Here is a 25561-nt window from a genome sequence, read left to right as displayed (position 1 = left end):
GAAAAGTGCATCAGTAGTATTGTTCTTCAGGGGTTATCTGATGTCACGATATTTTTTTTACCTGCAAGAGTCGTCTACAGTGAAGGGGGGACCGGGTCGGTTGGCATGCTTTTTTGTCTGTCGGCCATATTGGATTTAACAAAAATAATTTATTGTATTTGAAGCTGATGGCCAGTAGTTGATACTGTATTTTATGATGCATTAGTGTCCACTTCAGTGGTCTGTGTGCAGTTATAACATAAAAATCCACAAGAAGCACAAGAAAATGGCTTTTAGACAGCTGTCCACCGCAGTGGAGAGCAAGAAAGGGTTAAGATTGAAGGTTAATGCATGAATAATTAAAAGAAAAAGTTATATTATTTACCTAAGTGTGGTTAATGATTTCAAATCATTTTTAGGGCTGACTTCCCTTATAGAGACCTCATAGTGCTACAGTTTGATAAATCACTATGCCAACATTAAATAAGTTTGTTTTGCAGACAAAAATAATTCCTGCTTATTTAATTTTTGATCTAATTATTTATTGGTTACATTAAAAAATGGCCCTCTTCAGAACAACAAGTCTGCACATTGCTACCATTAAATTACTTCAGACTTTAATAAGATACTTACATTTAATCATCTAACAGTGCTTCTATTAATTCTGGATACGGCTTCTTATAATAGGTATTTATTTGCCTAATGGCATGTACAAATGAGGACTTATTGGTTTCATATTCCGTTGCATCGTGGCACTGTTGACACAGTCAAGTGCCATTCACTTGAACTCATCTACTGACTTTGACGGTTAACGCTGTGTTGCTTTCAATTCCCCAATTTCAATTTTTTATTATATTGATGATACGTTTAATTAAATCTTTTGATTGTTTACTAGTTGAATTGTGCCACTTTCGGACCCTGAAACAGGAACATCTGCCCTACAGAGTAGTTGGTCCACCGTACACACAGAGAGACTCGTATTAATTTATCGGCCAAACATAACACCGTCCTCTGTCCATATCTGTGACCTCTGCTCCCTTCTGTACGGTGCTCCAAATATCAAGTGATGCTCCACAGGCCAAGTCAAGAGCAATAGCCGCTTAGCACAGGCAGAAACGCACAAACAGACCCCATGACACAGCAGCTTGAAGGATAACTGATTATAAACCTCCAGTTATAATGAACTCTGACCTGCGTCCAGATGTGTCCTCTGCGGTTATTATATGGATCCTGTTCTATCAGAGCGCATTTAATCCATTTAATCAGTGGGGTCTAGCGAAGGAGACATTTCATCCTGATGTTCAGATGTGAAAGCAGGCGGCATGAGAGGGGCTCACCGATCAAAATGGCTCTTCTTCTGCGGGAGAAGATGAAAGACTAAAACGGTGCTTCTAAGCTTCCTTAAACTAGGCTGCGGCCTGGATGGTTCTGCTTTAAGTAGCTTGTAAATTAGCTGGAGTTCAGGTGGATTTGAAGCAACAGGTTTGATGCCTGATGATTTTTTTTTTTTTTTAAAGAAACCTACAAAACCCCACAACCAAGTGTCATCTCTGAGTTATACTCACTCTTGGCTCCATTTTCTGCATTGAAATAATTATTGACAGTGCACTTTAATAATCATAGGCTGCCAACATTACCGCTGAAACATTCCAGACATTTTCATAATTGGAGAAATGGAACAAATTTCAGCCTGAGAGAGAGATAGAGAGGCCGCTGGTCCCCGAATTGGAGAAAATGTGTCTGTCTGAAAGGTATGACCCTGATTTCTGCTCAAGAAACCGACCTTTCTTTACCGGCATGGAAATTAGTTTTGTACAAGAGTCTGTTGGTGTGCGGAGCTACAATTTACCAAGTTTCTGTGTGTATGTTCCATAAAATGAAAAGACATTTTATAGATCTGCAGCTGTGAGAGCTTGGAAAAACTAAGTCATTTAGTAGAATGCACATAAATCAGATGTATGTTTTATTTATTTATTTATTTATTTATTTATGCTGACAATCTTATTTTTAAAAAAGCGTCTGTTCTAACTTTTGAGACACAAAAAGTCAAATTTGAACATTTTGTTGTTTCTTTAGAAGCAGTAATGATTCACAAGTCGAATGCGTGAACATGTTTATGTAGCGATGCACCGATTGGTCTGCCAATTCCAGTTTTTAAATTCTTTTTCTAGAACAAAAAATGGAAGAAAATGTGTTTCTGGTTAAGATAATAGTCTCGAATCCAACAGAGAATGAAAGTATTATAGAATTATATGCATTCATGCACTAATGCTGTTATGTCATTTTACTAAACTGCTTTAATGTCCATGCCATTGGTTGATGCATTTAATAAATAGGGATTTTTAGTAATAGCCATGCTGATCAGAACTGCTCAAGGAAAAAACTGATCAATTTCAGTTGTTGCCCGATTGAAAGTTTAGTGGAATGAATAGATGTACAAATCATGATTTTCCTGACCAACCTAGATTTATAACTTTCTTTCAGGTTTTCCTGCTGGTTTTGATTTTCGAATTCTGATGTTTTATCCCGTATGAGCTGTAACACACCGGTAAAAGTAGCCATTTCAAATTCAACAGAGAATGTTAGCCTCTCTACTGTTAGCAGATAGGCTAATAGCAAATATTAGCTTAGCTGATTAAACTTCATTTTATGTTCATTAAAAAAACTAAAGTTCAATAAAGTCAATGCTAATGGTTGTTGTGTTTATAGACTAGAAAGAAAGTTGATCACCTTTAATTTTGGTCCATTTTATGATTTCATCCAAACAGGAGACAAATAAAAGAAAAAGGGATGCTGTGATTGCTCTGTAATGTAGAAAGTTGGTGGAAAACACATCAAATTAGCATTTTAATGTGTTTAACTAACAGGAAACAGAACAACAGCAGCAACAAAGTTTCCACTATTTAACCTGCTGATCACAAACCAGCATTGATATTTAGATATCCGGACAATTTTTCCAAGGCTAAATGTGCATGATCACATTTACACACACTGCAAAAAGCTGATATGTAGAGATGCACCAATCAGGCTTTTGCCAGCTCCTACATATTAGCTCATAGAGGCCTGGCTGGCTGATTCGGTATTTTTAAGAGCATATAACACTTAAAAAAGATAAGGAAAATAGATTTTAAAGCAACAGGAAATTGCAGAATCACAAGACTGTCTCCACCTGTGTAACAAGGAGACAATCCAGATAACTTTAACTAATCAGGATTTCATAATTAATATTATTAAGACTCAAGAAGTGCAACAAAATACATGGGCTCAGGGTTAGAAAATGGTGAAACTTGATAGTTTTGAATAAGAAGAGAAATAAATCCTTATTCATTCCTCTAATCACTGATCAGAGTGCAAAGAGGGAAAATTGGCTGATTACGATTGATCCATTGGTGCAGCTCCATAAAAGTGGGAGCTCTTACTTTTATTCCAGTCTTAAGAGTCAAAGGAATAATCATAATTTTGGGAATTTGACCAGCCAACTCTTTTTTTTCCCCTAAGACTTCTAGACAATAAGAAAAAAACGTGTTGCATTTCTTTTTCTAATAGTTTTGAATTCAACATAAAAAAAACCTGAATCCTTAGTTTAGATTAATTTAATAAATAAGTTTTACAATATCTGACTTGTCAATGTTTCACCTTCCAATCGCCGTTCAGAGATAATAAAGGGACAACTCGCCGACTTCGATCTCTGATCAGTGCATCTTTACTTAAGTGTCAGCAACATAACATTCTCCGGCACACTGAAGTTCCCAGACCTTGTCTCCGTAGCCTTCGCTTCCTGAGCCCGAAGATGCGCACTTTTGAGAAGATGTCGACCAGGTTCCCATTGCAGAGCCCCTTGTTCTTGTTGGGGCTCTTCCTCCGTCGGTTGGTGGAGGGTCGGTCCAAGTGCTGCTCCCGCGCTTGCCTCTTCTGTCTGATCAGCCCACTCGCGATAGCAGCGGCCATGGCTCGGAAATGTCACAACGGCTCGGGTCCGGTCTGCACGCAGAGAACAGCCGCCTCTCGGAGCTCGCAACCCGGGTCACAGTCCCATACCGGCGGGGTTAGGTATTTCTGACTGCTGCTTTTCCTCTCCTTTGTCCAGCCCCTACATGATACTGGTGATACTAAACCAGATTCCCATTATCATTCGAAATATTCTGGAGCACGATTGGGGTGTGGGGGGAAAATGCACATCTTCATAAGTAATCCCACTCGTCAGTGACAATGCTCTTGATAAGAAGCCCAACTCATGCGCATGGAGACCTCGGGAGGATATTCATACCTGTAGCCTGCGTCTGGTCTCAATCAGTCAATAGAAATGTTAAACGGCGGGTGCGCTGCGTCCTCGCTTGGGGGGGAAATAAAAAATCTCCCACTCTTTTCTCCCTTTTTTTTTAAGCTTCTGCTTTATCCTCCTTGTTCTTCTGCCATGGGAAAAGCGGCATTGCTCGGCCAGCAGCAGCGGGGACGCCCGTGCATGTGCGCCCCCGGGCAACTCAACAAACCACAGGCGCCTCCTACGAAGATCACCACCCGGCTGAGAGCTGAGGAGCCGAGGCGAGACGCGAAGTTTGCAAGAAGGTATCCGCGACAGCTTCCACTCCCCCTCCTCTACCCCCACGAAGAGACGTGCACGTTAAAATCACACACACATACACACACAAACACGGAGGGAGGAATGCGCAACAGTAAAGGAGCTTCGCAATTATTTGACAATCCTTCCGGTTAATGTTGCGTAAAATGCGCCGCACATCTCAATCCGGTAACACAACAACAGTCTGTTAGACCGAACAGGAGGGGAGAGAGTTGATCCGAGTACCGTGCAAGATGACGTCTGCGTAGTATGTAGATATAGAAATGTAAACTCCCTGACGATCGGCGCATTACATGACCCGTGACATATAATGAGAGAGAGAGAGAGAGAGTTGGGTGTGCGTCGATCGGCGCGTAATGGGAATCGAGGGGGGATTGGAGGGGAGAGAGAAATGACAAAAGAACGCGATTTATTTTCCCACGCTCAATGGCAGAAGAAGAAGAAAAAAAAGAGGATGTGAAGTGATAATCAGTGGTATTAGCCTGTACGCTCCAGATCAACAAAAATTCTCCCCCTCATCAACAAGTCCTAACCACACGGCTGAGGGTGACGGATGCCCCCCGCCCCGACATCCCCTCCTCTTCTCGACCACCAAGCCCCTGCCCTGCTTGAGGGAGCCGATTTTACACACCGAGAGGAGGGGACATGCACATTCTCTCTCCTCTTTGCTGCAACATCAGAGCTCACATTGTTTCACTAATGCATTCGCTTTAATTCATTTTTTTTCTTTACTTTTTAAAAATATTTTTTATGATTTACTATGAACAAATGTAGAGTGACATAACTTTTTTTTTTTTTTTGTTACAAAAGCAGAACTACAGGATGCTGTCCACCAGAGTGTATTGGGCTTCAGCACCACGGACAGCGCCAGTCGTTTCAGGTCCACAACCCTCACTTAAAAAACAGAGTCGGCTGCAGCCCGTACGAAAAGCTGCAAAGCATTACGCAACCTTCCCGTACTTCAGTGTGCATTCTGATTCGCAATAATAATAATTATTATAATAATAAAAGAAAAAAACATGAGAGGAGGGTTAAAAAATAAAAACAGTTACAAAAAAACGTTTAAAGGGAATAAAATTTAAGCCTCACTCTCAGGCAAAAAGAAATTAAAACTCAAGAGAGCCATCTGCTGTTTGTGGCTGTAATTAAACATGCGGGCTCAAGGGGGGCTGTTGTGTTGCGCTGCATCCCGAAAATCTGTGCGTTTATTCTCAGCACGTCATGCTCACCTGTTGATAGCCAGCTGCACTGAGGATCGAATAAGTAATAATAAGAAGAAAAAATGCACCAAAGGTCCAATCACACACATAAACAGCTTTTATGTGCGTGGTGTCTGCGGTTTTCAGCTCAGAACCGCAATGCTGCTTTTAAGAATAAATGACGTGTATTCTTTCATTTATACACATATGGTGTTATAGACATTATAGTACAGACACTCGTTGTTTAAATCTTAACAGCTAGAAGTTGCATTTCGGCTTTACTATGTTATTTTTATTTTATTTTTAATTTTTTGGACAGACAGTGGATGCTACAGAAGTTTATGACCCGTAGCTTCCTGCTCCGCTCTGGGAGGGATGCAGTAAACGGTCCAGCCAGCAGCGGACACTGTCAGCTCAACAATGGTCTCACAGCAGCATTTAAATCAGCACTGACACATCAGGCACTGATGGATGGATGAGCCAGCTGGTTTCTCCCGTTCATGTTCTCCACTTTGCGACGTGAGACTCCGCAATAAATGCATAGAGAAACTAGACATATATATATATATATATATATATATATATATAAACAAGGATTAAATTCAGTTCTTTTTATTCATGAAGCACTCCGCTTTGGGTGTCCTTATGGGTTATGTGCTAGACCTACACAATGCAACCCATAAATACAAAGTGGACAGTTTTTTTTCCCACACTATTTTTGTTGTTCTAACAAATGAAAGATTTGCAAAGATTTTTTTATGCATTTGCTCTTTCAGCCTCTTTTATTCAGATTCCTTTAAATAAGATTCAGTGTAAAATAGGGATAATGCGACAACACACCCAGTTTTGAACGTCTCAAGTACCGTTTAAGCAATCATCTGTAACCGAGAGCAGCGCGGCACAGATGCAAACCGACTAAGACGCAGATGTCAGCTTAAACTGACAGCAAGAGCATTGATCAGAAAATGAGCTACGAGTCTTAAAAACTTCCAATGCTGCCTTTTTATTTCCTTTATTTAACCAGGTAAACCCCATTGAGATCCAGATCTCATTTTAAAGAGGGCCTTTGGAGGAGCTACAGAGATCCACGGCTCATGGAGAACATGTTTGCGGAACAGCTATTGGTCGGACATTCACAAATCTGACAAGATAAAGGCGGTTGTTAAAAGGAACGCGCTGCTTCATCAGATCAGGATGGTGGTGGCAGCATCATGCTGTAAAGATTCTGTCTAGATCCTATTAGCAGGAAAATGGCTGCTGGGTAGACGGACAGAGCTGGCACAGAACAAGATCTGGAAATAAATTTGTCAGAGACTGCAAAACACTTGAGTGAAGTTTTAACGTTCAACAGGACAACGATTCTAAACATACAGGATCGTTGTGTTGCGTATGTAGCCAGAGCTACAATGGTCAAAGATGAGGTCAAAGAATATCAATATGTTAGAATAACACAATGAAAGGCCACACCTAAATCCAATTACGAATCTGTACAGACATTAATGTGGTTGTCTACAGATGGTCTCCATCCATTATGGCAGCGTTTGAGCCATGTTTGTAAAGAATTAGCAGAAAATAAATAAATAAATAAATAAATAAATAAATATATATATATATATATATATATATATATATATATATATATATATATATATATATATATATATGATGTGCAAAGCTGGTAGAGAAATAACCCAAACACTATTTTAAAAAAATAAAAAAAAATAAAAAAAAACATTATCTACTTTTTCTTCTTCACAATAATGTGGTTCTTGGTGTTTGTTTATCATATAAAATCTAAATAAAACACACTATTTCAGGCATATGAATACTTTTGCAAGATCCTGTACAGAGTTAGTACAACAGGAATTGTATTTCAAGATGCTTTGCGAGACACACAGGTCTAATTCAGAGGCAAATCAAATTTGGTTCATATTCAGTTTACACCAGTTTGTTGGTTAGTGAGATGTAGGTCAAATGGAATACAGTTCGTATACAAATTACGATATATTAGACTTAAGTTTAGCGAGTCATATCTGCTTTTGAAACGTTTCCTGAGGAAGCCTCTTCTACGAACTGTTAGACTTTGCAAAAACTTTCTAATTTATAATTACCTCAAAAATATGTTAAATAACAAATCATGCTGGTATTTTTGCTTTAGAACATTAATTGTTCAAGCAAAGTCATTTCTACATATGCACAAACAAATATTAATAACGTTAAAAATACTACATTGGTCCTCATAAATATTTAAGCGCCTGCTAATAAATACAAACAACATCCAAAAACGATAGCATTTATTCATTTGATTAAACTTTCCCATTAAATTCTGAAAAAAACATGCACATCCAAAGATGTCCTCCTTAAGCCAATCGCAGCTCATTGATTGCAGGTGTTTAAAACACGTTTTGAACAACTTCACGAAACCGGTGACAGAAGTTAAAAGAGGTGCACATACCTACATTTTTTCTCCTCTTGTACGTAAATGTATGCGATTCCATGGCAATCCCATTCCATCTCTAAGTCGAGCTCCAGCCATAGGAAGCTCAGACGCCCCATTTATACTCCCCTCTTTTAAAAGATCTAATACGGTTAGTTTGACCAGACAGTCTGCCCCGAGCTGTTCGCATCCATTTGTTCACAAATGCCTTAAACACTTCATTCATTCCCTAAGTTATCGCAAGAAGAAAGACATTAAGACGAACACATTTCGACACTTTGTCTAAGCCCACAATCTTGCGTTTCCTCAAATGAGATCTGACGAAACGTTGCCACAGGCTCGAATTTGCAAGAAGTGAACGGCACTGCAAGGAAAGAACAATGTATTTACGGGTTTTTTTTTTTCTTTTTTCTTTTCTTTTTATCAACCGCGAAAGGGTTTTGCAGAGATAATCAGCAAACACTGCATGAATCATACCTCACCTGAATGGAAAACACTGCAATCTCATTTGCACTCATTTAGAAAACAGAAGCCACGATGAACGTAGCTGCAGCCTCGTCGGGTCAGGACATTTAAATCCAATCTCCTCTAAGGGAAATTAAATTATCTCTGTTAGATGTCCTGCCGCTGGGGCAGAGCAAATGTCACACCGCAGAAACTAGGGGTAAACAACCCATTTGATTACTGCTGCTACCTTCCTTCAGGGCCATGTTTTGTATTTTATTGTTACTTTTTTTTTTTTTCATTTTTATCGCCTATCCTGATGAGGAAAAACAAGCTGCGGCACTCAGCACTTCCTTGGCCCATTAAAATGAGAGGAGATTAATAGACCTTTGCATTATCAAAGACTCCAAATTAATTTAATTACAGACGCACAATGCATTTGTTATCTTTAGGATGCACAGTTTTCCTTTCTTGTCGTCTTTATGCACATTTGTTGTTTTTTTATTAATAAATAGATTGTTATGAATCCATTTTCAGAAGACATAAAAGCCTAAAGAGCCCCTTATGGACTCTAAGTGCCCTGCAGTGCCTGTGTATCTGTCTCATTTGTTTTAATGAGCGTAATAGTCCAAGCTAACCAGACAGCACATATAAATGACTGCAGCCTATAAGGAAATGAATATGAAGGAGCAGGGAGACTGCAATCCAGAGAAAGTTGAAAAAGTTCACAGGTCTGTAATTTCAGCGCCAACCATAGCAGAAAGCTGCTAGTGAAAAATTAAGCATGACTTTTACATTTAAAGGTAGATATTTCACTTTAAATGCATCATTCTACTATATATTAGCCAGAAAAAGAACAACTAGTCAGTTCTTATGTGAAGATGTACTGATGTACATACACGACCCAATGTATTAATGAAATTGGCTGCTCCTTAAGGACTTGTCCTACAAAATGCTGATTTAAAAACTTTAAATTGTAATCACACTGATTAAGAATGAACCTATTTAAAATGTACCCCAATGTTTCTTGCTATCAAAATGAAAGAATTTGATATGAAGCTATGAGTTAAATTTGGATAAAAATAAGTCTTAAAGGGGCAGTGTTGTGTATTTTCCAGTCACATAGTGTCATTTTATAGCACAATCAAGTAACTGTGTTATTTTCAGTTGTTGTAAAAATGCTGTATATGTCAAATATGATTTAAAAGAAATTGGACTTTGTAATTTTGCACCTTGAAACTCCGCCTTCACAAAGTCAACAGTGCTCCTCCTTTAACAACATTTTTTACCAGCATTTCATTGAGAAGTAGCTTGTATAATTAACTCTGCAGAAAAACTCCACCTGGTGTTTGCTAATTGCTGCTGGCTAGTCTGGAGGAGTTGAGTGGGAGAGTCTCCTCACAGCTGTAAACAGCAGCTGTAAGGAGGAGCTTCACCCTCGAAGGAGGAGCTTGGTACATCCAAGCGTTTTGCACAGTTGAATGGTTGCCACGGGAGATTAAAGGATTTCTCAAACATGCATGAAAGAATCAAAGCAACACTCCAGGTATGCTTTTGATGAGGGAATAACATTATAGCATGATGTAAAGCTAAAAAGAGTAAACCTTACATAATACTGCCCCTTTAGAAGGACTACCAAATGTATCAAAGAATGATGATGTTTAGTCTTTATGCAACTTTCTCTTTATTTTCTCTGCATGGCCAAACTTTGTAACATACCACCTCTATTTTTCAGGTGACGGCAAGATTTGACTTTTATTGCTTTTTGGGGGTTTTTTTGCTTGTAAGTTTTCAAACTACAACCCAAACAACTGCAACTCCTTTCCTTGCAAGAGTCCAATAACAGAGACGTATGACTCCACGAGCTTCAGGAGTGATAAACAAGAGTGGTGTGCCGTGTGAATATCTTAGCAGCTCAGAAAACACTCCCAAATTATGTCAGCAACAACTCATTTTTCATTTTAAAGAGCATTTTATTACGTAATGTAGAGTCATAAATACATGCCGAAGTGTGTGGCAGACCAACAAGTCGTCCTGAGTACACCGCAAGAGAGCGGCCAGTTTAAAAGACGTCTCTGTTGTCAGTGCAATGAAGCACTGCCCTTCCTTAGGCTGAAAGATTAGAGCGGTGCCGAGGTGTGGAGCTCTCCCACAGAGACCTTAATGAAACACAGTGGTGTCAAACTGTTAGCTCCACTTATAGCCCACACCCCAAACTGCAAAACAAAAGTGCACTCAACTCTGCTCCTGCTTAAGCAAGAGTAAATGAAAACAGTCTAAAAAGCTGTAAATTAAACCAGTCCTTTAGGTCTTTTGGCAACTTTAGGTGTGATGTAAAAAGGTGGTTTAAAAAAAAAAAAAGAGTAGATTATCTGTACTTTTAAATGTCTATGACTTGAGGAAAACTGCTCCTAGCAAACAGAAAAGGAAGAAATGGGACGTAGAGGTGGCGGCTAAAACAAGGCCTTGAACGGATAATAAATAAATTAAAGCATAAGGGAAAAGACTGTCTCAACATCCTGGTCACACACATCCTCTGTGATCCCCACTCTCCCCCTTTCACACACCCTTCTCCGGCTTTTGATCCTATTTTAAGTTTGCAGCAGTGATGGAATGTGCCTTGTCAGCAGCACTGCAGAGTGAAGTTCCTTGGAGAAGCCCTGAATACTGTGGGAGAATATCAATTAGTCCAAGCCCCTTTGGCAAGGCCTCCCTCTGAAGCTGAAAGCTGACACAAAGTGCGTGTGTGCGTGCGCGTGTGTGTGTATTTCGTTTGACTCTCAGCATGTTAATGTCTCAATGGAAGTGCAGGTATGCAAAAACAAGGTACATCCTGACTTCAGCATAAAGTCTATAGGTGTTAAGATAAATAATTCACAGACACAGGTGATGGAGATGCATTTAAGTTCTGGAGGAATTATAACAGAATCCTAATGAGAGGGAACTTGGCTCGTGTGTGTGTGGCTCGGTTAAAGCTGCGAAACACAAAAACCATAGAAAATCAATTCAGTAAATGCGTTACTTGAAGAATTATAAACTCAGGACAGTGAAGTTGGTTTCATTACTGTAAAGGCCAAAGCCGTGTGACTGATTCTCCAGAGTGGTCAGAGTTTGTTCCGTGTAAGTCAGCTTCAGGTCACGCAGCGTTGCACCGACGCCGCCTGAAGGGAGCACAGGTTTAAGAATAACCAAAGGCTAACAAGAGGCCAGAAGATAGATGTGAGAGAACAGCTGACTGCTCTAGTTATATATCTAGTCGAACTAAAACATTGCCAGCGTAGGAAACTGCAATTGCTGATCACTGTGGACAGCTTGACCACAGTGATTTAGTTTAACCACATGAAACAAGAAATCTCCATACGCTGCATACAAACATATAACCTCGTTTTTCTCTCTCGCTGTACGAGATATCAAATCAGATTTAATGTTTCCAGTTTAGGTCCCTTTCTCGTAATACAAAGTTGACATTTGAATAAATTGATTTATTTTTCTGGTTTGGCAAATTAGAAAATAGATCTATCTGCTGGAGTTTGAAATGAAATGATGCATGTCTTGACTACTTTATGCTGCACTGATCTTCCCGTGAATAATCTGCCTACTTGGTAGAAGTTCGATTTTATGAGCACAAGAACTTTCAGTAAGTTGCACATTTGTTGATTTTGCACAACTTTTCTACTTGGATTAGATAAACAAGAGTTACTACTTTAATTACCCAGGAAAAAAAGCTACAGTGCCAAAAAGAATGCATGTCTGTGAATGATAAGAGCACACTTTAAAGCAAGACAAAGTACCTCTTATTAATGACTCAAAACAACTCCTGCATGAAAGGCTGTCCTCCTGCCAAGCAGTTAAAGCTTTTTTTATTTTATTTTTATAGCTCTCATTTACATGTTTCCCTCCCAGAGGTCTATTAAGGTGTCTTTATATGATATGCACCATATATCAGCAGTAAGAAAAACTGCTAAGTGGACCTGATTAAGAACACCAATGAAGTTCTCCCAAAGAGACAATGAAAGACTAATTGCATCTGTAATGATTTAAAATTATAGTAAGTAGTAATCATCGTTATCCGGGGCCACACAGTGACCCTTTTTTTTCACCCCCACCACCATTATGAAAGGAAAGTATGACATACACAGATGATCCCCTGTCACCGCAGAAGAAATGTGCATGTGCACCAGTGACGGTGAGATAATGGGAGTGACAAGGAGACGCAGAGAGCAGTGATTATTCTGGAGAGATGAGGTTAGCACTCTGGTATGATAGCAGTGATTAACCAGCAGACATTACAACACCCATTAACGCCGCCATGGATCAAATGTCGCCACGGCACCGAATGCGTCAAATGCTTCAGACATGAAGAGGCTTACTGACTGATGTCAGACGAAGTCTTGCATATAGGTTAGCCGTGATTTCCATGCCAGCCCACATACACAATTGCGCGAATGTTCACAAATTTACATACAAGACTGAGTTTGTTCTCTATTTTTCCACCTCTTTTTACATTTTACAATATGTATATTTCATCCTCTTCCTATAACCGCCGATTCATATTGTGTCACAGTTTTGGGCCTGGTACCCAACTCCAGTGATCAGATGTCAAAAAGCAATATAGAGACACACAACCACGCACACACACACGCACACACACACACACAAGCACGCACGCACGCACGCACGCACGCACGCACGCACGCACACACACTTATGAAATAAATTGAGAGAGACCATTTAACCTAACTCTCATGTTTTTGGACAGTGGAAGGAACCTAGAGTACCTGGAGAAAACCCATATACAAACAGGGAGAACTTGCAAATCAGGATTTAAACCCAGATGTTCTTGCCGAAAGGCCACGACGCTAAACACAGCACTACTGTGCAGTCCATATGTATAATAGTTCTTAAAAATGTCTGAAGAAATTTAACCGGGGCCTGCCAAAGTGTGCCTGGAACCCAGAGTTCTGATGCTAAAAATTAGCATCAATGCTAAAATACACTACAATGTACTCAATAGCATGTGGAGAGTCACAAGCATGCTGAGTAACATGGACTTACTCCATTCAGTATTTTAAGATTAGTGTATAAGCCCAAATTAGCCAAAATGCTAATGTTAGCCTAAATGCCGTCAGTGGCATGTGGGGTATAACTAGCATGTTGTATCACATTCCTCCATTCAATGTGCTAAATATTGCTAATAAATAAAAACCAGATAAAAAGTTTATTATAAGGAAAAGGCTACTGCTAATGTGGGTAGTTTGTGCTAATGTTAATGCACTGCCTTCTGATTTTTACTGTCGCAAAAGTAAAAATCAGACGTTTACTTCATGGTACTTCGCTACCAGAAAACATGCTCATCTCTTAGCAACAGATTAACAACAAATATTGTTATTGTTCAAAAAACTTACGATTTTTTGAACAATAAAAAATAAAACCAGAATTGTGCAGTTAGTGGATTTGGCAGAAAAGTGAAAATGTTTTTTGTTGTTGTTGTTGTTGTTGTTGTTGTCATTGGTGGTAAATATCTTATAAAACAGACATTCTACAGAAAAGTAAAAATCTGATTTGTACTTCATGACAGTTCATTACCAGAAAAAAAAACACTAATCTCTTAAAAAATAATTAGTTTCTTTGGTTGTTGTTGTTGTTTTTTGGTGTTGTTAAAAATCTACTTTATTTTTATTGATATTTCCTATTTAGATCAAACTTATTTACATGATAGAATGACCCAGATGAGTGCATGTGGCAAGAAATTCTTCCCAACAGCCAGAGCTTGAAAATCAGAAAAAAGATGTGTGCATTTGTAAAGCTGGAAGAGAAATATAACAAAAGACTTCTAATTGTAGTGAAAAGTGGTTCTAAATAAATATTGCTTCGGGAAATCTAAATAACAATGCAAATCACACATTTCAGATGTTACTTAGTATCTGAACACTGTGTTTTCTTTTGTTTTCACTACACAACTACAGACTGCTTTTATGATGGGATCTCAAATAAATGTGTGGTTTTAATGTAAAAACAAAGGTGAGGTTTATTAAAAGGTATCAATATTGTTACAATGTAATGATTATACATTTGTGTATCAAATTGTATATTGAGGCTTTTGGAGAATGTCTTTGTCTGCACATTTGAATCCAGTATTGAGTTAAAGAGGCTAAAAAAATATGCATGCCACACTTTTCAGTTTATTTTTTTGGTTTGTTTTATCTCTGAAAGCTATCTATCATTGAAGGCTGGGGTGGCATCATAGTAACATTTAAAAATCTTCAAATGTCCATATAGATTGAAATACTGACAAGTGTAACATGTTTACTTATTTTTTTTAAATCACCTATATGTTTACTGTTTGATCAAAGAAGACTTCATATTTTACTACACACATTCTATTCGTTTAAAAAATGTATTTCACATCTATAAATCTGTAATTAAAAAAAACAACCCTAAATTAAAAAATAATAATAATAATTTCCCAACAAACCAAAACATCCAAAAGAATTGTATGAACTCTTACCTAAAACCCATTATTTTCATTTCTATCTGAGTTTGCAGTTCTCAAACTCAAAGAGCACTAAAGATATATTATTCAGTGAGTTTTGCTGCTTTGCTACAGGCTTGAAAATATGCAGTGCTTTATCCTGACTGATTTGCATACAATGTGCAGGAAAAAACATATTCTGCCCAGTTGATGCTGATAAAGTGTTTTACTAGTTTTTAGCCACTAGAGAGCAGTACAGAGCTCAGCAGGAGATTGCTGCATGATCAGATTGTAGATCAAGGAGAACTGAAGGAATATATGACTCAGCTCTAAAAACTGTTGCTTTATTTTTCTTTTAAACCAAAAAAAAAAGAAGAAGAAGAAGCATGGTGAGTGTTTCTTTCAAACAAAATAGAAAACACCTGCACATTACCTGGGAACCTTATAGCTTTAACTTCAAATGCAGCATTTAATGTGAAAAGAATCTGGTGGTGCTTTCACTGCTTTCTTTAAAGCTGAACCATTAAGTCCAGATTTTAAACTTTTATCTGGTGTACACAAGCATTTTTCACTACGCTGAGCTGAACTGAAGCTGATCTTTTAGAATAAAATACCTGAATTAAAAGATGCCCTCAAGTGGCCAAAGTGAGCTACACAGCAAACGCTCCCTGTGAACATGGAGATGTGACACTGATAACCTTCTTTAATCTTTAAGGTCTGCTGCTGTCAATTCCTAAAAATAAAAAAAAACAACCCTTTAAAAACTGAGTGAAAAGTTGTAGTCTAACAACAGGAAGCACGACCATGTTTGCGCTATAATATATTCAAAACTTGAAATGTTTTGTAACATGTTTTCCATCAAACTTTTTGACAACTTTACAGAACAGTTGCATTTATGATGAAATTCAGATAAACATAACCTCACTTGCTTTACTAATTCTAAAACCTCTAAAGATCATTTGTTGCAACTGATTTTATTTATTTATTTATTTATTTATTTATTTTTTATTTTTTTATTTATTTTCTGAGCTCCTTTGTGGTGGTGTATGATTCAAAATTCCAATAAATGTTCTGGGTTAGGTTTGTGTATTGTGTCTTAATACTTTCGCAAAGCACATAAAGTTATACCAATTTTTTTGAGTGTTGTCAGGTCCTTCATCACCTGTTGAAAATGTGTCACCTCTACATATTTATGCCAAATACAGGCAGGAGACAAGCTAGATAAGAGCAGAACAAATACAAGTATGAAAAAAATGAAGAAAAATAATATTAAAGCAAAACAATCAAAGTTGGCTGTAAGACGTATAAACAAATTGACTTTTAGAAAGAAAAAAGATTTGACCATTTTCTGCTATATCCCTGTCTCGACAAAAACAAAGGATTTTTCATGAGGCAATAACTGTAAAATGAACATGTCTGAAATCATGTTTCTTTGTGTACTTTTTGTAGAAAAAGTACAAAAAGAAAAGTCCTCAGGAGAATTAGAAAGAGCAAGAGACATAACGCAACATTCAAAAGGAGCCGGGGTATCATACTTCATATGCAAATCAAGATTATTAGGATAGCAATCTTTACTATGCAGAAATGGAGGGATAATTGCCTTTAGGCTGTTTGTGCTCAGTGTAAAAGTAAAATGCAAGAAAAGATACAGGAAGAAAAAAAAAACTTAAAACAAAGTGTTTGTCTAAATGTCGGTGGTTCCGGCCTAATCAGAAATGACACGTTTGAAATTACAGTGGACTATAATTAACCGGTGTGTAAGCGAGAGGCCGACTTTAATGACAGGGCACGGAATCAGGGAGGAGCATTTTAAATCCCCTAACAATGTAAATAGACGTTACTTCTCAACAGGAAGGAAAAACAAGTTAAAGCATTCTTATTTTCCTTCTGGTAGACGCGATCTGTCGGTGACGTCGCTTGATGCGAGGCCTGTGCCGCGGCCACCGAATGTTGGCTCCCATCGTCGTGTGCAAGCCGAAGCTCACGCGCCTCCTCCATCACGCCTACTTACAGAGGAGGTGGAGGAGGACACAGAGGAGGGACATGTTTTTTATCTGGAGCTTCAGGGCACTGATGATTGAGATTTTGGCAGGGAGCAGAGCTGCAGATGATGCTGACTGTGTCTTTTGCAGACTGACAATTCTGTGACCTCCTGTTGCTGCTGCCGCCACACGTTATGCGAGCGTGCGGCAATGCGAGCCTGCGAAAATGTTAATAGAATAAGTAGAATATATTGCCTCGAAAAGAACAACATCACGACAAAAATCTGAAAACCGCTTTTATTTTACTAAAAGATTGGACGCTGCCTTCTTTCTGTTGACGCCTGAAGGTAACGAGGTGCAAAAAGGTTCCTCCGACAGCACTCGCTGCAAAACTTCAGAGTCCTGACTTTTTAATTACTGCTGGACATTTTTATACATCTAATGCTTTTATTCAGCATTGTACCGTTAATCCCAGATGTAGGTCGAGGAGTTCACGAGATGGTTTAGGGAAATGGTAAATCAGAGTAAAACCAGAGGCAGTTAAGATTTAGTTTTTAACACTGAATACCAGGAATTGGAAGAAGGACAAGAAACTCAACTCAATCAGTCACAAGATTAATCATATTGTGAACCAGACAGCTGTGCCTTGCCCAACTGTTCAGGTATCTGGTTTGAAAATTAATCCTCAAAATATTTAGAAATTGATATTTTAGCTCCTAATAGTTACATAAAAAGAACCGAAAAAAAATAACATAAAAAAATAATAATAATTCATGCTTAAGCTTAAATTGAGTCCTCTAATAAAATAACCACTTTTATGAATACATTTTAAATATTTGTGAGGGCTGTTGCTACTCTACAAATAAATAAAACATTCTTAAATTTGGGCAAATATTCAACCTTTTGTTTAAAAATATGATAGAATTACAAACCGTTGCACATAAAAGAGGCAGAGCTAATTCTGGCAGAAAGCTCCTCGTCTGAAACATGCAAAGCACATAATCTTACTTCACCATGCACACTCTTGAAATTAGTTGCCATCTAACACAACAGCACTGCCTGAAAGACAAAATGACTTTCGTGGTGCAAGAGGTTGATTATTCTACATGATTTGTATTTAAACGATTTCAAAACAATGTTTTCCCTTAGAAATGTTTTTGTTCTGTGTGATGCGATGCAGCATCCTGTTAATAGTAGCATGACCCAAAAATATTCAACAACAATCCAAAACAAAATTCAAACACAGGCCTTGTTAAAATAAGTTACTTCTTTCTCGCTTGCTACGTCGAGTTGTTTTAAATGTTGCAGGATGAAGGGCAAATTAATTTAAATTTGTAGAAGATAATTCCTCTCTTCAGTTAGAAAGAGTGAGAGAGCAAAACCCTGAAGCGAGTTATAATCGCGCAGCAAATAACTCCGTGATAAAGGCCGCGATAAGAACGATTAGCGTAAATGTTCACGGAGCAAAGCACACGATCAGCGAGAGCGGCGCGGTCGCTGCAGCGTCGTGAGAGCTTTCCACGGGTTCAGAGATCTAAACCATGCAGCAGGTGACTCTGACAAAACGGTGTGTGCTTCCCCGCCGGTGATGTTTGTTTCCTGATAAAATGTTCTTTCAGTGTTTCTGCGGCCGACAGAGGAGCTGACCTTTCGACACAGCTCTAAAAATAGCAGCACTCTGAAATAAAGGGGGAAGCTCCCGGGATAAGTAAGATGCTTTGTAAGCGGCGGCGTCAGAAAAAAAATAACAATAAAAAAACGAAAAACGTCTGGAGTCTCAAACATAGAAATGTGTTCCGGGGTCATTAACATGCACCCATAGCCCCTCACCACCACCACCATCACCCTCCCCTTCCCCCAACACCAAACATAGGTCATTTCCTGCTTGGGGAAATTTGTCCTTTCTCTTTCAACAAGCTCGAATAAGACTGCTTTACCTCATTTGTCTTGTAGAAAGGCCAAAGTGTTGGCTCCGAGCTAACAACAGCCAGTTTTTCACGAAGAGACAAACGAGAGGTTTATGATGCACACACGCTTACTGCAAACACAGATATAGGAGGAGGACAGCTGGAGACACATCGCCTTCAAGATTCAAAACCATTTTGTTGTTTTGTTTGTTTTCTCGGTCTTCTCGATTAAATGTGGCTTTTGTAACGTGCGCGAGCTTCTCGCCGCGTTTCACACGCTCTGAGCTCAAACTGTAGAATAGATGTGGAACTCAAACAATACGGCAGCTAACGAGAATCTAAAGCGATCATTTCTTCCCCAAACAAAAGACGCCAAAAGACAGAAAAGAGGACAGGAGAGTGAATCACCGCCCACAGAATGTGCTGAGTCAGCAGGGATAATAATAAGTGACAGAAGTCTGCAAGACAAAATTAGAAAGTAAGGCAGTGGGCTTGACAGCCTGAATGGTTTACATTCTATAAAGTTGTTTGCAGTGAAACCAGCATGATTTACAGGTCTTATGTCATATGAATGTGTCGATGCTCGTCAACTCCAGAGATGTCTTAGATATCTTTCTTGGGGTTTTTTTAGCATCCCGCGAAGCAACAAATGCAGATCAGCCTTTTTATTTGTAATCTTAAATTTGACAGGGAAAACAATGGAAAGTTTAGATTAGTGGTCCCCAAACTATGGCCCGCCGCCACATTTGGTCCGGCCCCCTGAACAATACCAGAGAGCATTCAGATTTATTTTCTTATATTGTATTTTCCGGTTTATATGTGGATTTTTCTGCAACCACCAGGGGGCTCTTTAGCAGGAAGTGTGTCCTGTAAACTGTTGGTGTTTTGTTTTGCATGGCGCATTGCTGCCATCTGTTGGACTTTTAGGGAACTGCTTGACTTTTATGTTATTTAATCAGTACGGTTGGTTGCTAGCGGTAGAGCAGATTGAACACACGTGTTTGTTATGAACGCCGTATTCTAGGTTTCCCTCAATGAAATATCATAGTCAGACATAGTCTGAAAGTCAGTAATGGTCAGTCATAGTGACCGTTTCACTAACGGTTTTTGCCCATGTGCTTTCTGGGTATAAATTAATCGAGAAACGCGACCCCCACCACCTCCGTCCCCGTCAACAATTTCCGGCAGCGCAGGTGATAAACGTGTAACACTTTTTCTGTTACAAACTGACTCCGGCCCCCCACCAGAGAAGGGAAAAGTTTTGTGGCCCTCACAGGAAAAAGTTTGGGGACCACTGCTTTAGATGAATGAGATATGAAGACAAAAGAGACAACCAAGAGACCTGTGGAATATCTAGACAGATCTTCTCCATCTATGTATGTGTATAGATGGATCCATTGTATCCATTTGATTTGCACTGCTGGAACATTGATGTCAGTGGCGATGTTCAAGTAACGGCACGATCTAAGGGTGGTGTGACACCGCTTGATTTTCTATATCAAGTCTGGGCAGGGCAATTTCATTGCATGACTAGAATGTTATCTGTAAATGTTTAAGTCCAATTTTATCCACTATTTGATTCGTTCCAAAGAACCCAGTTCTCAAAACCTCCAATTAAGCTTGAATTCAAAACTTTTCTGCGTCTTATTTCTTTAGTCTGTTGCTTTGAGGACTCAAACGTGACAGCTGTGTTTAACGCGACGACCGTTTTGAAAATGACGAACGAATATGCGGAGAAAAATCCAAAACAAAACCACGATTGAAGCTACGTCTGCCGTGGAAGAAAAGCGTTGCTAAGTAACGCACAAGAAGCTCCCCAAAGCCGACTCCAGAGAGTACAGCAGCGCTTTGTCACATGCCTACACGCGATGCACAGGTAAACATACTGAGTCACGTCTGTTTACCGGGGAGTACGCAAGTAGGCTGAGCAGTAAACGTCCACAGGCACCTGCACTGGGGGAAAAAAAACAACCTGCTGCTTGTTTTATAACAGTCAGTATGAGAGAAAAGAGTTAAGAGGAAAAAATTAAAAACAAGAAATGAAGCTGTGAGTAAAGAGAACAGAAGAACCACGCCGTGCTGGAGCAGCAGAAAAGCTCGGCCCTGCGCAATGTATCGGTGCCTATACTCATAAAACATGAATCTTGTCCATGAAGTGCTGAATCATTTGGCGTGCGCACCCACTGATCCACCTCACGCTCCCACGTATATATGCACGTGTGCGTGAACAGTAACTACACACACTCACACATGCGCGTGCACGCGCACACACACCACCCACACCAAGTCCACACACTTCATTCACACACTTCAGCATGACACTGCTTCACTTTCAATCTGATCCTGTTCTGAGCTCTTAAGCATATGTTAATAATTGCCCAAACATTTTAATCCATTATGGCTGTAAACACACACTTAAAAAAAAAAAGTATGCTAGCTTAGTCATTGGCCAAGCTTCATTGTCTGATTAAAATCGTTATTAGAGCTAGATATGAACCAATAAATCTTTTGCTTGTAAATATTGACTTTCAGTTTTTTTTCTTGAGATCAGACCAACTAATTCTGATTTTGACTATTTCCTGTTTTCTTTTTTTTCCACTCTATTAAGGCACAATAGAACGTAAGTCCCACAAGTGTGTGATATCGTAGTGAATCTAATAGAGAATTAGTAAATTAAAAGGTTACATTTATTCATCAGTGTCTCAAATCTTTATTTCACTTGTATTGAACTTAAACACGAGCTCACTTCTCATTGTGAAGTCGTTTTCCTTGTTATTATTTTGTTTATCCACATAATAGATTTTTTTAATACTGCTGATCAGTGGAAAATTGGCCAATTTTTGTTATTTTTTTTATCTCTGGATGACTGATTGGCGGATCTTTAGTTTTGTTTACACCGACTGCAAAAAAAACCCATATTAAGGGGCGTTTACACGACAACGATCCCACAAAAACGGCACTTTTGTTCCGTTTTTGTTGGATCGTTTACACGATAACGTTCTGATTACGATCTGTGTTTACACAGTAACGGTGCACATCGAAAACGTGTAATGCTCTCACTGCGCCTAGTTGGTGCTAGGTTCTTTGAAACTTTGAAAGTGGGCATGTGTTTAAAAAAAGTTGTACTTGAAGGCATGTGGATTTCCGTGAGAGAACACGCATTGTGTGCGTCTGATTAGGGCGCATGCAGTTGGAAAAAGTGGAATAACTTTGCCGAAAAACCTTGTTTGAGCTTTCACGGTGTCTGTAGCGGCCCCGGACTGGAAGCTGTTTATTGTTTTTACATTGGAATGGCCAACAGTCTGTTATTCCTATATCAATTTGATAAAATAGGAGTTCCCGCACGTCCCATATCCGTGTCCTCTGTTACCTTTTTCAGCAGTTAAAACAGTTTTATCCGTCGCTAACAAGTCGTAACCTGTTTTTCCGAGCCGCCTTCAAACGCAACATGAACGCTGAGACGCTTGCGCTGGGTTTACACCTGTGAGGCAGCGAAGGAGACCTGATGCTGCTGCGCAGGTGTGTGTTAGAATCATGGCAGCAAACCAGCAAAACGTAAATAACTGCACAGTTTTTCCCCCGAACTAACCGACTGAGTTGAGTAAAGCTGTTGGATGCAGGTGATGATAGCTAAAAGATGACTGGCTAATATCAACACAGCATGTTAAGCTTGTTAACAAGTAGCCTGTAGGCTGCTGGTGTTGTTGTCTATGTTCAGCTACGTAGACTCATTTTGCCCCCCAAAATAAGTCGGTGCCCCTCCTGTTAAACTCGTCTGGAGCCGGGCTGGTCCTGGTCCGTAGTTCTCTAGATAAGAGCGCTGAACAAGCAGCCGTGTATTTTGCCACCTGGGCGGTGCGGAGCGGTGAAGAGACGCTGAGGGAACCGAATCTGATGGGGAAACAGTAACACCAGCATTGTGAGTAGTTTCTTCTTCTTCTGTGGATTGTAGGAAGCAGCTATGTTTTGCGTCATACTATGCATGAGCTAGTCTGGAACCCGTTTTCAATCTGTGCCGTTGTTAGAGAAAACATTCGGTGGTTTCGTGTAAATGCACACTACAAACGCAACAAAACTCTTCCGTTTTCCCCCGAAATCGTTGTCGTGTAAACGGGGCCCTATGTTCCAGTTTTCTGTAAATTCCAGTTTTGATCAATCTGGATTGTTTTGTTCCTCTCGACGACATAGAGGAGAAGAAACATGCTCCGGTTTTTTATTGCAGCTACGAGTTATGAATGTGGAATGAAAACCAGATTGCTAAAGCTAATACATCAAACCAAATTAAGTTAAACTCAAAAAAGTGCATAGAAGTCAATACTGCTTGCCGTTAATGTAATCTTGAGTATTTTACCTGCCAATCACCAGTCAGAGCAGATCAAGTGGAAGTCAGCCAACTGACTGGTGAAGCTCTATGACTAACCCAGTTCAATGCATAGCCTGTTAGACCTTTTCAGTTCAGATAACAAGGAAATATAGCAAAAAAAACAACAAAAAAACAAGTCTTCTCTACCTTTCTCACCATTCACCACACGCGCTGTCCCTGTTTCAACACAACCCACATTCCCAAAACCCGGCCTCCTTCACCTTCCTCCAACTGCACTTGATCTGCCAGTGAGAGCGCTCCAATAAAACTCATTTATTACAAGCCCTCTCCCTCCGGAGCGAGCAAGTGGCTGAGTTCAGCTGTTCAGCGCGGCACGCGTTCAATGCAACCGTTTAGCGTGACTTCATCTGCAAAAGTCAACTACGGAGCAGCATTAGCTGATTGAATCCACTTCCTCCTCATGCAAACTGAACTCGGTAGAGAAAACCCGGATCGGCCGGCGGCAGCCAAAGACCTTTCGCGTTAGCAAGCTCTTTTCAGCAAATTTGTATTTTTTATTTAGCTTTTAGTAAGTGTTAAACTTTGGGATCGTTCCTCGGCAATTAAAGATCTAAACAATACATTGTGTTTTGTTATTTATGGGACCGGGAGTAAAATGATTGGAGGGGAACCAAATTGGAATGAAATTATTTGCTCTTCAGTGTCACACTCAAAGTCTGCTGCTAATTAGGGAACGAGTGCAAACTCATAAAGTCAATATTCCTCTGGCATGCTGCAGAGCGACAGTTGCACCACTCTGGAGCTGTATAAATGTTTGATTTTGCACTCATTCGCTGTGAGCACTTAGGCTCAAGCACCGTGTTCAACGGGCAACATTTCCTCTAAGAAACGGAGCCAAGAGCGGTGAGTCTGGGACGTCCGGCAAGATGACGAAAACTTCTTTTACTCTCTCCCTCAGAAAGGCCTAACGCTACGTGTTTCCTTCACTCATGAGCTCATCTGGCCTCTCTGCCTTGATCTCTTTACCTCGTGTAATTACAGTCACAGTTACAAAGAGATTAGATTGTGTTCGCTTGCAGGAGGCACACATTGATCTTTGCTGCGGAGCAATAAACATTGGACGCTTTCCTGAATATTCATGGTTTCCAAATTGATGCGTGCGGGGGTGGGAAGGGGGGGAACTTGTTATTGAGGATAGATTGTGCATCCTGTGATTGGCTCTCTCTCCGCACTTACTGCTCTGACTTTTGTGTTTCATTCAAAAGGTGCAACTTGACAGACGGAAGTACATTTCGAGAAAATATAAGTGGGGCTTGTGAGCGGTAGGTTTTAAATATCTGCCTACGGCCCAAGGCATGAGCAAAGTTGGAGAGCCAAGGCCAGCAAGGGGCCCCCAAGAGTTCATAACTTCTTTTGAATTCAACTAGAGTCGTCAGATGTGCCACAGGTACAAAAAACACTGGAATGAAATGGCTTAATTACCTCCTTCTTGTGTAGATCAGTTCTCCAGAGCCTTGCTAAAGACCTAATTATTCTATTCAGGTGTGCTGCAGCAGAGGCACATCTAAAAGTTGCAGGACAGTGGCCCTTGAGGACAGGAGTTTGACACCCCTGCAAGGCATGATGGCTCTCACTGCGGTTTGTTGGAATCCCAAATCACTGTGACCCTTCAGGACCGATGGATGTCAGTGACTCTGTTTCTAATCTGTTCTTCAATTTCTTTAGATTGAGGCAGGATTTTTGTTTTGTCGCAATGGTTTCTTGGCTCTCCGTTTTTATTTCCTGTCTCTCTTTCTGCAGGCGTAGAAGCAGCAGGTTTCTAGGGTGTATTCTCTCGTTCCTCTGCCATTATCTCATTCTTGCCCTTTGAGCTTTCCCGCCATCTTTCTCACTTTTTGTCTTCTTGGCAGTCAGACAACAATTCTGAGAACCATGCTGCCTGACAGGACACATAAAAAAATGATACAGTGGTACAGTGTCTTACTATTTTAGATCTTTTATCCTATTTCATGCTGTTAGGCAGCTTGTATAAAAGTAATCTAATGATACTGCAGATTTGGTAGCAATCAAGTTTGGATGAGCTGAGGAAAGTTGAGTAAAACAAATGTGAATCATAAGTGTCATTTCATGATGAGTAGGAGGGTAATTATCTTGACACATAGGGCTAAATTAGTTTGTGTAGCTTTTTTTTCTTAATAAATAAAATCATCATTTTTTAAAAATGTATTTTCATTGCAT

At 39.6% G+C, this 25561-nt stretch overlaps 1 protein-coding gene across 2 annotated transcripts in view; it reads right to left on the bottom strand.

Annotated features, from left to right (window-relative positions):
- The window catches only part of fgf14 (fibroblast growth factor 14), a 112229-nt gene that overhangs the window by 39792 nt on the left and 46876 nt on the right, over positions 1-25561 (bottom strand). The window contains exon 1 of one of the 2 annotated variants that reach the window (XM_008433256.3): positions 3735-5321. The exons of the other annotated variant lie outside the window; for it this stretch is intronic. Coding sequence (XP_008431478.1) covers positions 3735-3927 — 193 coding nt within the window. The 5' untranslated portion in view covers positions 3928-5321. Of the gene's footprint in view, positions 1-3734; positions 5322-25561 lie in introns of those variants that run through there. 2 annotated transcript variants of the gene reach the window in all.

This window comes from Poecilia reticulata, chromosome 2 (assembly GCF_904066995.2).
Source record: "Poecilia reticulata chromosome 2, P_reticulata-male-v2, whole genome shotgun sequence".
Lineage (NCBI taxonomy): Eukaryota > Metazoa > Chordata > Actinopteri > Cyprinodontiformes > Poeciliidae > Poecilia > Poecilia reticulata.
This window is presented reverse-complemented; position numbering and strand designations above follow the sequence as displayed.